The sequence below is a fragment of the Scyliorhinus canicula genome, chromosome 9, assembly GCF_902713615.1.
Source record: "Scyliorhinus canicula chromosome 9, sScyCan1.1, whole genome shotgun sequence".
NCBI classification, from domain to species: domain Eukaryota; kingdom Metazoa; phylum Chordata; class Chondrichthyes; order Carcharhiniformes; family Scyliorhinidae; genus Scyliorhinus; species Scyliorhinus canicula.
In genome coordinates, this window is record NC_052154.1 from 82,313,945 (window position 1) to 82,327,715 (window position 13,771).

The 13,771-nt window shown below is 50.7% G+C and overlaps 1 protein-coding gene across 1 annotated transcript in view; it reads left to right on the forward strand.

Moving 5' to 3' along the window:
* The window catches only part of trim71 (tripartite motif containing 71, E3 ubiquitin protein ligase), an 88,070-nt gene that overhangs the window by 53,650 nt on the left and 20,649 nt on the right, over positions 1 to 13,771 (forward strand). The window contains exon 3 of the mRNA XM_038807067.1: positions 12,230 to 12,364. Within this exon, the coding sequence (XP_038662995.1) occupies positions 12,230 to 12,364 (135 nt within the window). The remainder of the gene's footprint in view (positions 1 to 12,229; positions 12,365 to 13,771) is intronic.

The window sequence follows — 13,771 nt, forward strand, 5'->3', positions numbered from 1 at the left end:
CCCTGTAGTATCCAAAAGTTGGGTGGGGTTACGGGGTGAGGGTGGAGGTGTGGACTAGGAAGGGTGCTCTTTCAGAGGCCAGTGATGGGCCGAATGGCTTCCTTCTGCACTGTAAATTCTATGATCTATGACGGAATGGAAAGAAAAGGAGAGGTACATTTAATTGAATAATCTTCGTAGAGCTATATTATAAAACTTCCTTAATGCAACATAGCTTGCGGGGCTGAATTTTATCGATTTTGGGTCTGCGATATCCCCATTCAGCTAGAGGCAAATCTGGGATGCTACAGCCTGGCAGTAAATGTGGAGAGAGAAACCGATTTTGTTTCGGTCAATGAGAACTGGAAATAGTAAAAAGTGTACCGGCAAGTGTTTCCAGCATTTTTATTTCAAATGCCCAGCACAACAGTTTGCTTTTGCCCAGGATCATGTATTGGACCCTAGCTGTGATCATGGCTATGGAGAACAGAGTCCAATTGTGGTAACTGTGGTAGTTCATTGCAATAATGCTCCTCAATCACCACCTCCCAGTGAACAGATTCATTCCAGAGCTTGTTTGCTTTTCACCCATCAAGAGGCACCTGTAGACTTAATCACTGCACACATCATCTTAAGAAGAGTACAAAGAATAGCACCAGCCTTTGTACGTGGCCTTTTTTCAACCTCCCATAAATGTTTTGACCTGGTCAACTGTGAAAGGCTGATGGAGGTATCTTCCTCAAATGTGGCTGTCTTCAGAAATTGGTCACCATCTACTCCGTGATGATGTGCAAATGGTGATCCTCACCAATGGAGCCACCACAAACCCTGTGCGAGATTCTCCGCTTTGCCAATGCCCGGGGGTTTCCAACGGGGTGGGGCTGCCCCACAATGGGCAACCCTGTTGACCGGCCGGCATAATGGCGAATACCGCCGGCGGGTCACGGCAGAAATGTGGCGCTGCGGGGCGGAGAATCCAACCCCCTATCTCGTTGAAGGCTGGGGTCAAGAAATGCTGTTCCATTTCACCAGCCCCCTCCATTTTCCGCACTGCAGTACTGCATCTCCTATCCAGCAAATTACTCACAGGTGAGGAACTTTTTTTTTTAATTTACCATTTTTTTTTTGAATTAAGGGGCAAGTTAACTTGGCCAATCCACCTACCCTAAACATCTTTGGGTTGTGGGGGTGAGACCCATGCAGATACTGCGAGAATGTGCAAGCTCCACACGGGCAGTGACCCAGGGCCGAAATTGAACTCATGTCCTTGGCGCTGTGAGGCACCACTGTACCACCCGGATGAGGAAATAATTTACAGACCAAGTGAGAAACTATTCCATCTACGCTGCTGCAAGCAGATGATACGTGTGCGCTGTCACCAGGTTCCTGAAACAACTGCTCTACTTGGAACTTGGTTGTGGCAGGAAACCCCTAGGGCAACAGAAACGTCATGGGGATATCCTCAGAGCATCCCTGAAGAGGTCAAACATCTCTGCTGCCTTCTGGAAAAGCCTGGCTTATGACTGACCAAAATGGAAATAGTTCATTTTTGAAGACACCAAACACATTGGGGCACATCATTGGAAACAGATGAAGCTGAAACATGGAAGCGGAGGTACAAGACAGCAACTCCCTCGATCATGTGTCCTGCATGTGGCAGAGTCAGCAGATTTTTAAAAAAGAAAATTAATTTCCAGGATGTACTGGTTAGGCCAGCAGTTATTGCCTATCCCTAGTTCCCCTTCAGAAGGTGGTGGTGAGCTGCCTTTCTGAACCGCTGCAGTCCCTGAGGTGTAGTTACACCCACTGTGCTGTTGGGGAGGGAGTTCCAGGATTTGACCCCAGTGACCGTGAAGGAACGGCGATATATTTCCAAGTCGGGTATCTGCTGCTCTCGTATTTCGTGGATTTGCTAGGTGTTATCTAAGGATCTGTGGCGAGTTACTGCAGTGCATCTTGTAGATGGTATACACGGCTGCCAATGTTCGTCTGTAATGGAGGGTTTGAGTGTTTGTGGAAGGGGGAGCAATCAAGCGGGCTGTTGTCCTGGATGGTATAGAGTTTCTTGAGTGTTGGAGCTGCAGTCATCCAGCCAAGTGGGAGAGTATTTTCTGCATTGCCGGGTAGATGCCAGTGTTGTAGCTGTACCGGAACAGCTTGGCTAGTGGTGCTGCAAGTTCTGGAGCTAAAGTCTTCAGTACTATTGGTGAGTATTGTCAGAACCCAAAGCATTTGCAATATCCAGTGTCTTCAGCCATTTCTTGATATCCCATGGAGTGAATCGTATTGGCTGAAGACTGACACCTGTGATGCTTGGACCTCCGGAGGAAACCGTGATGCCATCATCCACTCATCACTCTTCGCTAAAGATTGTTGTGAATGCCTCAAACTTGTCTTTTGCACATATGTGCTGGGCTCCACCATCATTGAGGATGGGGATATTTGTAGAGCCTCCTCTTCCAGTCAGTTGTTTAATTGTCCACCACCATTCACGGCTCGATGTGGCAGGACGGCAGAGCTTGGATCTGATGCGTTTGTTGTGAAATCGCATAGCTCTTGCTGATCATGCTGTTTGGCATACAAATAGGCCTGTGCTTTAGCTTCACTAGGTTGACACCTTATTTTTCATATGCTTGGTGTTGCTCCTGGCATGCTCTCCTGCACTCTTCATTGAACCAGTGTTGAATTCTGGCTTGGTGGTAATGGTAGAGTGGGGACCAGGGTTGAACTGCATTGTAGGGATTGTATGATAAAGCTCAGGATCAGATGGTTTATTAACTACTTTTTCAATCTACCCTGCCAGCTTCAATGATTTGTGCGCATATGCCCCCAGATCCCCTCTGCTTCTGCACCTGCACCCTCTTTAGAATTGTTTCCTTTTATATTGCCTCTCCTCATTCTTAATGTGTCAAAGTGTAATCCCTTCACACGTCACTGGAGGAAATATCATCAGCCATTTGTTCGTGCATTCCGCCAGCCGAGGTCCTATGGAGTTTATCACTGCCCTCCTCAACAATTCATAATACTTTTAAGGTTTGTGTCTTCTGTAAATGTTGAAATTGTGTCCTGTACACCACAGTCTAGATCATTAATATTTAACCACCATTAAGGCTATAACACAGACCCTGAGACACTCCCTCTGTAGCTTCCTTCAGTCTGAATATGTGGTATTCACCACAACAGTTTCCTGTCATTTGGCCAATTTCAGATTTATGTTGTTACTCTCTTTTATTTCATAGGCTCTAACTTTCCTGATTCTGTTTGCTATGCCTGTTGAAAATGCAATTTGATACTATACAATGAAGAAATAAATAATGGAAAATTGTATCCGTTAAAATTAATTATTTTCCAATTAAGGGGCAATCTAGTGTGGCCAATCCACCTACCCTGCAGAACTTTGGGTTGTGCGTGCGAAACCCACGTAAACACAGGGAGAATGTGCAAACTCCACACCGACAGTGACCCAAGGCCGGGTTCGAACCTGGGACTTTGGTGCCATGAGGCAGCAGTGCTAACCACTGCTCCACCATGCTGCTCTTGTTAAAATTCAATTTGCTGCGGGCAGCATGGTGGTCTAGTGGTTAGCACTGCAGCCTCATGGTGCTGAGGACCCGGGTTCGATCCTGGCCCCAGGTCACTGTCCGTGTGAAGTTCGCACATTTTCACCTTGTCTGCGTGCGTCTCGCCCACACAACCCAAAAATATGCAGAGTAGGTGAATTGGTAACTCTAATTTGCTCCTTAATGGGAAAAAGAATTGGGTACTCTGAATTTATTTTTTAAAAATTCAATTTACTCAGTTAGCCAATTTGAAATCTATCATTGGAATTTGATCTTCCAGGAACAAAGACCTCATCTGAATTTTTTTTTAAAAATAATTTTTATTGAAATTTTTACAAAATACAAAATATAAACATCTTAACTCTATTAACAACCACCCGCGGTAACACCCCATGAACAATACCCCCCCAGCTTCAAGAGCAACTTCAAACAAAAGGAAAGAACAAAAACAAAAAACGCCAAAAGAAAAACAAAAGAGCACCCAGACAACGAAAGGGAAAGAGATATCACCCTCCACAAACCCATGTGCACAGTTCTCCCTCCCCCCCAATCCTTACCCCCCCCTCCCCCCAATCCTTACCCCCCCCCGGGTTGCTGCTGCTGTCGGCCTATTTCCCTACCGTTCCGCCAGGAAGTCCAAAAAAGGCTGCCACCGCCTGAAAAACCCTTGTACTGATCCCCTCAGGGCAAATTCCACCCTCTCCAGTTTAATGAACCCCGCCATATCATTGATCCAGGCCTCCACGCTTGGGGGCCTAGCATCCTTCCATTGGAGCAAGATCCTCCGCCGGGCTACTAGGGACGCGAAGGCCAGAACACCGGCCTCTATCGCCTCCTGCACTCCCGGCTCCACTGCAACCCCAAAAATTGCGAGTCCCCAGCCTGGTTCGACCCTGGATCCCACCACCCTCGACACCGTCCTTGCTACCCCCTTCCAAAACTCCCCCAACGCTGGGCACGCCCAAAACATATGGGCGTGGTTCGCTGGACTCACCTAGCACACCTGTCCCCTCCCCCGAAAAACCTGCTCATCCTCGACCCAGTCATGTGGGCCCTATGCAGCACATTGAACTGTATGAGGCTAAGCCTCGCACAGGGAGAGGAGGAATTCACTCTCTCCAGGGCATCCGCCCACGTCCCCTCCTCCAATCTCCTCACCCAGCTCCTCTTCCCATTTACCCTTCAGTTCCTCCCCCGAGGCCTCGTCTACCTCCTGCATTACCCGGTATATGTCCGAAATCCTCCCTCCTCCGACCCACACCCCCGAGAGCACCCTGTCCCGTACCCCCCGTGGGGGCAACAAGGGGAACCCCTCCACCTGCCCCCTGGCAAACGCCCTAACCTGCATGTACCGAAACATGTTCCCCGGGGGAGCCCAAACTTCCCCTCTAACTCCCCCAGACTCACGAACCTCCCCTCCCCAAACAGGTCCCTCAACCTCCTAACCCCTGCCCTGTGCCAGCCCAGAAATCCGCCATCAATGCTCCCTGGGACAAACCAATGGTTCCCCCGTATCGGGGCCTCCATCGAGCCCCCCATTTCTCCCTGTGCCGTCTCCATTGTCCCCAAATTTTGAGGGTAGCCGCCACCACCGGGCTTGTGGTATACCTTGTTGGAGGGAGCGGCAACGGCGCCGTTACTAGCGCCTCCAAGCTCGTGCCCACACAAGACGCCGCCTCCATCCTCTTCCATGCTGCCCCTTCCTCGTCCATTACCCACTTACGCACCATCGCTGCGTTGGCAGCCCAATAGTACCCACGGAGGTTGGGCAACGCCAGCCCCCCCCCCCCCCCATCCCTGCCTCGTTCCAGGAACACTCTTCGAACCCTCGGAGTCCCATGCGCCCACACAAATCCTATGATACTCCTGTTGACCCTCCTAAAAAAGGCCTTCGGGATAAGGATGGGGAGGCACTGGAACAGGAACAAAAACCTTGGGAGCACCGTCATCTTAACGGACTGCACCCTCCCCGCCAGTGACAGCGGTAACATATCCCACCTGTTAAACTCCTCCTCCATCTGCTCCACCAACCTTGTGCGGTTAAGCTTGTGCAGGGCCCCCCAGCTCCCCGCCACCTGGACCCCTAGGTACCTGAAGCTCTTCCCTGCCTGCTTCAATGGGAGCCTACCAATCCCCTCCTCTTGATCCCCCAGATGCACCACAAACACCTCACTCTTGCCCAGGTTCAACTTATACCCCGAGAAACCCCTAAATTCCCTAAGAATCCTCATCACCTCAGGCATCCCCCCCACCGGGTCCGCCACATACAGCATCAGGTCGTCCGCGTACAGCGACACTCTATGCTCCTCCCCACCCCGCACCAGGCCCCTCCAGTTCCCTGACTCCCTCAATGCCATGGCCAGGGGCTCAATCGCCAACGCGAAGAGCAAGGGGGACAGGGGGCACCCCTGCCTCGTCCCCCGGTACAGCCGAAAGTACTCCGACCTCCTCCTATTTGTGGCTACACTCGCCATCGGGGCCTCTTAGAGCAACCTCACCCAACGGATAAACCCCTCCCCAAACCCAAACCTCTCCAACACCTCCCACAAATACTCCCACTCAACCCTATCGAAGGCCTTCTCCGCATCTAATGCCACCACTATCTCCGCCTCCCCTTCCACAGCCGGCATCATAATGACGTTGAGGAGCCTTCGAACGTTTGTGTTCAGCTGCCTTCCCTTCACAAACCCCGTCTGGTCCTCATGAATGACCCCAGGCACACAATCCTCTATTCTAGTGGCCAGGGTCTTTGCTAGCAGCTTTGCATCGGCGTTCAGCAGCGAAATCGGCCTATATGATCCACACTGCAGAGGGTCCTTGTCCCGCTTCAGGATCAAGGAAATCAGCGTCCGTGACATAGTTAGGGGCAGAGAGCCCCCCCCCCCCCCCCCCCCCCCCCCCCCCCTCCTTGCCTCGTTAAAGGTCCGGACCAACAGGGGGCCCAACAGGTCCAAATACTTTTTATAGAATTCCGCCGGAAACCCGTCCGGCCCCGGCGCCTTCCCCGACTGCATGCTCCCTATACCTTTGACCACCTCCTCCAGCCCGATCGGTGCCCCCAGTCCCTCCACCTGTTCTTCCTCCACCCTCGGGGATCGCAGTTTGTCCAAGAAGCGCCCCATTCCACCCCCCTCCACCGGGGGTTCCGACCGGTACAGTTCCCCATAGAAGTCCCTGAAGACCCCATTGACATCTACCCCCCTCCGCACCACCTTCCCAGCTCTATCCATCACTCCCCCAATCTCCCTGGCCGCGTCTCGCTTCCGGAACTGGTGCGCCAACATCCTGCTCGCCTTCTCCCCGTATTCATACACCGCCCCCTGTGCTTTCCTCCACTGAGCTTCCGCCTTTCTGGTTGTCAGTAGGTCAAATCTGGCCTGAAGGCTACGCCTCTCCCCCAGCAATCCCTCCTCTGGGGCCTCCGCATATCTCCTATCCACCTGCACCATCTCCCCTATCAGTCTCTCCCTCTGCTCCCCCCACTCCCTATGGGTTCGGATGGAGATCAATTCCCCCCTCATCACCGCCTTCAATGCCTCCCAGACCTTCCCTACTCTAACCTCCCCGTTATCATTGGCCTCGAGGTACCTCTCGATACACTCCCGGCCACCTCCTCATCTGCCAACAGCCCCACCTCCATGCGCCAGAGCGGACGTTGGTCCCTCTCTTCCCCCAGCCCGAGGTCCATCCAGTGCGGGGCATGATCCGAAATGGCAATGGCGGAGTATTCCACATCCTCCACCCTCGACACCAGCCCCCTGCTCAGGACAAAAAAATCAATCCTCGAGTAGGCCTTATGTACATGGGAGAAAAACGAGTATTCCCTGGCCCTTGGCCTCGCAAACCTCCAGGGGTCGTCGTCCCCCCCCCCAAAATCTGGTCCATGAATCCCCTCAGCACCTTAGCCGCCGCCGACCTCCTACCCGTCCGGGACTTGGATCGATCCAATGGGGGATCCAGTACTGTGTTAAAGTCCCCCCCCCCCCATGATCAGGCTCCCCGCCTCCATGTCCGGAATGCGGCCCAACATACGCCGCATAAACCCCGCATCGTCCCAATTTGGGGCATAGACATTCACCAACACCACCCGCTCCCCCTGCAGCTTGCTACTCACCATCACGTACCTCCCGCCACTGTCAGCTACCACCTTCAACGCCTCAAACGACACCTTCTTCCCCACCAGGATCGCCACCCCCTTACTCTTCTCATCCAGCCCTGAGTGGAACACTTGGCCCACCCACCCCTTCCTCAGCCGGACCTGGTCCACCACTCTCAGATGTGTCTCCTGGAGCATGGCCACATCCGCCTTCAGTCCCTTCAGGTGCGCAAATACTCGGGCCCGTTTGACCGGCCCATTCAGCCCCCTCACATTCCAAGTTATCAGCTGGATCCGAGGGCTCCCTGCCCCCTTCCCCTGCTGATTAGCCATACCCCATCCCTTGCCCACCTCCAGCCAGCGTCCCACGCTCTGCCCGTTTCCCACGGCGGCAAGTCCCCCCCTCCAGCACCCCCTGCGTCCTCCAGCTCCTTCCTGACCGTTTCAGCTGCAACCTGGTACCCCCCCAGGCTAGGACCCCGCCTAGCCGCGCACCCCCCCCCCCCCCCCCCTACAGCACTCCCGTGAGCCAGCTAACTTCTGCTGACCCCGGCGACTCCCGCCCTACTTTCGGCTCCTCCCAACGTGGGCCTGCCCCACCTCCATTGTGCCCGTCAACGTGTCCACCCTCCCCCCGCTCCTGCGCGGGAAAAGAAAACACGCCCCCACCCTCTCTCAGCGTGGGAACCCCGCAGAAAGCCCCGCCTCCTCCAGGGCCACTCCCATTGTCAGTCCCCCCCACCAGCTCCCCAAACTCCCCGTTTACCCCTCTGCCCGAACCCGTCCACCTGACCCCTGCTTAAAAACGCAAATAGAAAAAACCGTACGACATCACCCCACCCACCCTAAAGCCACCCCACATCTTACACTAAACCAAGCAAATACAAATACAGTATTATACAGCATCCCCCATCAGGGGGACCCTCAGTTTGAGTCCAGCTTCTCGGCTTGCACAAAGGCCCACGCCTCCTCCGGGGACTCAAAATAATGGTGCCGATCCTTATAGGTGACCCACAGACGCGCCGGCTGCAACATTCCAAACTTCACCCTCCGTCTGTGTAGCACCGCCTTCGTCTGGTTAAACCCGGCCCTCCGTCTCGCCACCTCCGCATTCCAGCCCTGGAAGACCGCACCTCCGTGTTCTCCCAATTGCTGCTCCGCTCCTTCTTGGCCCACCGGAGCGCACACTCATGATCCATGAACCGGTGGAACCTCACCAACACCGCCCGCGGCGGCTCGTTCGGCTTGGGCCTCCTAGCCAGAATTCTGTGGGCCCCCTCCAACTCCAAGGGCCCCTGGAAGGACCCAGCCCCCATCAGCGAGTTTAGCATCATCACCACATAAGCCGCTAGGTCCGACCCCTCCAGCCCCTCAGTGAGGCCCAGGATCCGCAAATTCTTCCTCCTCGACCGGTTGTCCAGCTCCTCGAACCGCTCCTGCCATCTTTTATGGAGCGCCTCGTGCATCTCCACCTTCCCCGCCACGGCCACGAATTTGTCCTCCCTTTCGGAGGCCTGCTGCTGCAGCTCCCGGATCGCAGCCCCCTGGGCTGTCTGGGTCTCCATCAGTTCCCTGTTGGTTACCTTGATGGACTCCAGCAGCTCCAACTTCAGCTCCTGGAAGCAGCGCAGCAGAATCGTCTGCTGCTCCTGGACCCACTTCCTCAGCTCCTCGAAGCCTTCGCCGGCCGCCATTTTGTTTTTCTGCCCCTGATTTTTCCTAGCTGTTTCCGACGGTTTTCTCGCTGCCCCACTCCTGGTCCGGACCATGGGACCGTTGGGGTCGACTCCTGGGCTCTTCCCCCGTTGGGATTCGCCGCCTCAGCTCCGTTGGGGGCCCTGAAAAGTCCGTTATTCGCGGGAGCCGCCGAATGTGCGGCTCAACTGCGCATCGCCGCCACCGGAAGTCCCTTATCTGAATTTTATAACATTAAAATAATCTTTTAGTGATGTTGATTTGAGGATTACATTTTGACTTGGGTATTGTGGTCTTGAAAAATGTTTCAATAAATGTTAAATAAATAATCTTAATTAGTGTCACAAGTAGGCTTACATTAACACTGCAATGAAGTTACTGTGAAAGTAGTGGCCATGTTCCGGCGCCTGTTTGGGTACACCGAGGGAGAATTTGGAATGTCCAATTCACCTTCCCGTACCAGCCTCCCCGAACAGGCGCCGGAATGTGGCGACTAGGGGCTTTTCACAATAATTTTATTTGAAGCCTACTTGTGGCAATAAGCAATTTTCATTTTCATCACCTAACAGCACGTCTTTCAGGACTTGTGGGAGGAAACCGGAGCACAGAGGAAACCCATGCAGATACTGAGAGAATGTGCGGACTCCACACAGACAGTGACCCAAGCCGGAAATCGAACCCACGGCCCTGGCACTGTGAAGCAACAGTGCTAACTACTGTGCCACCCACTCATCAGTCTGCAGGCAGGCTCCTCAGTTTACTATCTTGCCTGCAAGGGTCACCTCCAACTATGCAACACTCCCTCAGTAATGCTCTGCATTATCTGTTTGTGTCTGGTGTTACCTCTGAAGCAGAAAGCCATTGAATAAAGGCGAAGAGATGTGTTTTATGTATTATATATTTCTACAGTTTAGTGACAGGTTCCAGTTATTTTCCGTGCATAAAAAGCAAGGTATGCTCAGAATTTAAGAAAAAAGGACTGCTGCGTTGAACTTAAACACAATTGCATAACCTACCCATCAAATGAAAAAGATTTTTTTTTTTAAATCTTCTGTAGGAAAGTGTAATTGGGAGTAAGTTCGCCAACACAAACAGCCATGCCATCAGGGATGAGTAACCCAATTTCTAGCTGGAACTATTTTTTAAAATTCCAATTAAGGGACAATTTAGCATGGCCGATCCACCTACCCTGCACATCTTTGGATTGTAGGGGTGAGATCCACGCAGATATGGGGAGAATGTGCAAACTCCACACAGACAATGACCTGGGGCCGGTATCGAATAGCAGAGCTAACCACTGTGCCGCCCTTGAAACTATTATTACTGGAAATTAATGCCCATATTATTTTGGGATGTTTCACATTATTGAAGTGAATTCGAGGAAATGTGAAGGAAGAAAGATCCTGTGCTGCAATGGTGTTCCAAAGAAGATTCTTGTCATGTAGCGCTCATTTTGCAAACGCTGAAATAGTTTTCCGAATGGTGTTCAAACCGCAGTGTACAAGAATTCTTGCCTGTCATTCAAACTATTCAGATTAAAAATAAGCACACTTCTAGATTGCTGTAAAATGAGATAATCAACCTGTTCCCGTCTAATGTCTGTTGGTGCTGAGTGAATTTGATCCTCTTGGTGTTCGTTCTGAGTAGTTTCCTACTGCTATAGCTTAACATCGAAAACCTGGTTGGGTGTCAAGTAGTCTGGGAATTCAATTTGAGTTGTCATGTATTGAATCAGAATAGTTCTGCATTAATGGCTGCAGCTTCAATTGCAATAGATATTTCTGGTTAATATCGTATGGGGGATTAATGTGACAACTGTCCATATGAAAACAGTTGTGTATAAGATGGCCTAATGATGCAGCTGGCCATGTCTGTGAAAGCGGAGTCATACAGGCCAAGGAACTTTGATTCCATATGTTGTGGTGGGGTGCTATAGCTGGCTACATTACACTGGGTTAGGGGTCAACAAAGTTTGTTACAGCTACCACTTCAGATTCCCACTCTTCAGGACATTCTCTTCTCTCTCTCTCTCTCTCTCCTCTCTCTCTCTCTCTCCCCCCCCCCCCCCCCCCCATTCCTTACAAATATTCAAATAGCCTAACTGTTCTTATTATCTGGGCTTCCCCTATACCAAAGCTCATGTATGCTGACTACTCTTTGTATCTTGGCCAAGTTGCTGAGCCTAGATGGATAATGTCTGTAGGCAATTTCATCTTTCAGTTCACTGCAATATAACTGAACTTAGTCAGTGCTCAGTTGGCCATTGCTTTGCTGGATCAGGAAGGGAAGGAAAAGATAAATCCTCTAGGATCATCACCCTGCAACTGTCCAATGTCCAAATAGAAAACGCAATAGCACAGTGCTCGCTAGGGCCTGTGAAGGTACTTTTTGCTGTTGGGGTGGGTGTGGTATTTGTATTTGACACTAAGATTAAATACGTTCTTGTTTTCTTGTTAAATTTCCAGGGTATTTTTCATCTGTATCAATATGGATAGAATACGTTCTTGAGGTTGTGGACAGCTGGGAAAAGGCCAGTCAGCTTTCGTAATTGGCAATTAACTTTTGAAAAAATTAATTCCGGGGGTGTGGGCTTTACTGGCTTAGGCCAGCATTCGTTGCCCATCCTTGATCCCGAATAGGCTATTAAAAACTGCAGCTCTTTTTAAAAACTGAAGAAATGCTCAGTTGGGAAAAGAATTTCAATATTGGGCAAGCTAACTGGGAACTTGTAGTACAGAAGTCCTGTGACACACACCTTGTACATTGCGGTAGCACCAAAGATCAATCATAGGAAACCTATGGTGGCATGTAGAGTAAATGTTCAGAGAGGTCTTTGGGTGGCTCATTAATTATACTTCTATTTATTTCCCCCCCCCCCCCCCCCACCCTATTCTTATAGCTCAGTATAGAGAAAGTCAGAGCCATGGTTGAACAAGTCGAAATGAAAGCTCAAGTGATTCGGTCAGAAGTCAAAGCAGTAACTTCACGGCACAAGAAGGCTCTGGAGGAACGTGAATGTGACCTGTTAAGAAAGGTGAGTCACTCTTGCAGTTTGTGAAGTGCAGTTTTATATTTGAACAAACAAAGTCAGCTATGGTTTGTGATTAAGTCCTTAATGCTGGGTATTCACATGAGGACCCAGATTAACATTTCTTTCTCGTCAGCCCCACCTTGCCCTCCCGATGGTACCTTGTGCTGCAATATACTTTTTTGCCGTACTGAATGTTTTGAGCTTAGATGGTGAATTGGGGGCTATTGCGCTACGATAATAGGGTGGTATATCAAATTTGAGCGAATAGCTGACATTGCATATACCATGTGTACAAGGCATTGAGCACCTGCATTGAATGGGGGGCTTTGGGTAATGGGGGAGGGAGGAGTGGCCTCTCTTGTGTGCCATCTGGTGAATTATCTTGAATTGCTATGACTCTTGTGCAGGCATACAACCATGATCCTGCAATCGGAAAGGAGAAGAATGATCACCAGATCTGTTTTTGGTATTGGTGGTTACCGGGTAGAGCTTTTCATGCTAGAAACAGTGTCAGAATCATTGAATGTACAGTGCAGAAGGAGGCCATTTGGTCCATCGAGCCTGCACCGGTCCTTAGAAAGAGCACACTACTTAAGCCCCCATGCCTCCTCTATCCCAGTAACCCCACCTAACATTTTATCTTTGGAATGTGGGAAGAAACCGGAGCACCCAGAGGAAATCCACACAGACACTGGGAGGAAGTGCAAACTCCACACAGACGGTCACCCAAGGCTGGAATTGAACCCTGGAGCTGTGAGGCAGCAGTGCTAACCACTATGCTAACATCTGCTGAAATAGTTCGATGAAAGTTTCATGGAATAGAATCTTGCAGCACAGGAGACCATTTGACTTTTCACACCTGAGCTTACACTTTAGGCACTCCAAATTAATGCCATACTCCAACATTTTTTCCATTACTCTCTGTAAATTAATCCTCTTTAGACTAACTTATTCAGTTGCTTTTTGAAAAATGTTATGAAATCTGATATCCCCACCCTGCTCCAGATCTTAAACCTCCTGTGAAGAAATTCTCTTTTGCAAACTCTCTGCAAAGCTGAACTCCCTCACTCCTAATATCACCCTGGTAAACTTTCTCTTTGACGTCTCCAGTGCCTTGACACCCTTAAAATATGGTTCACTAATTTTTACAAGAACAGATCAAAGGCTGAGAATTCTGTGGCCAGTAACTCTCCTGACACTTCAATGTGCAAGGCACAAGTCAGACGTGTAATGGAATACTGTAATGGAATACTTCTCCTCTTGCCTGAATGAGTACAGCTCTAACAACACTCGAAGCTTGACACTATCCAGGACAAAGTAACCACTTCATTGGCACCCCATCAACCATTTGGCATTCACTCCCTTCACCAACATATGGTGGCAGCAATGTGTACCGTGTAAGATGCCCTG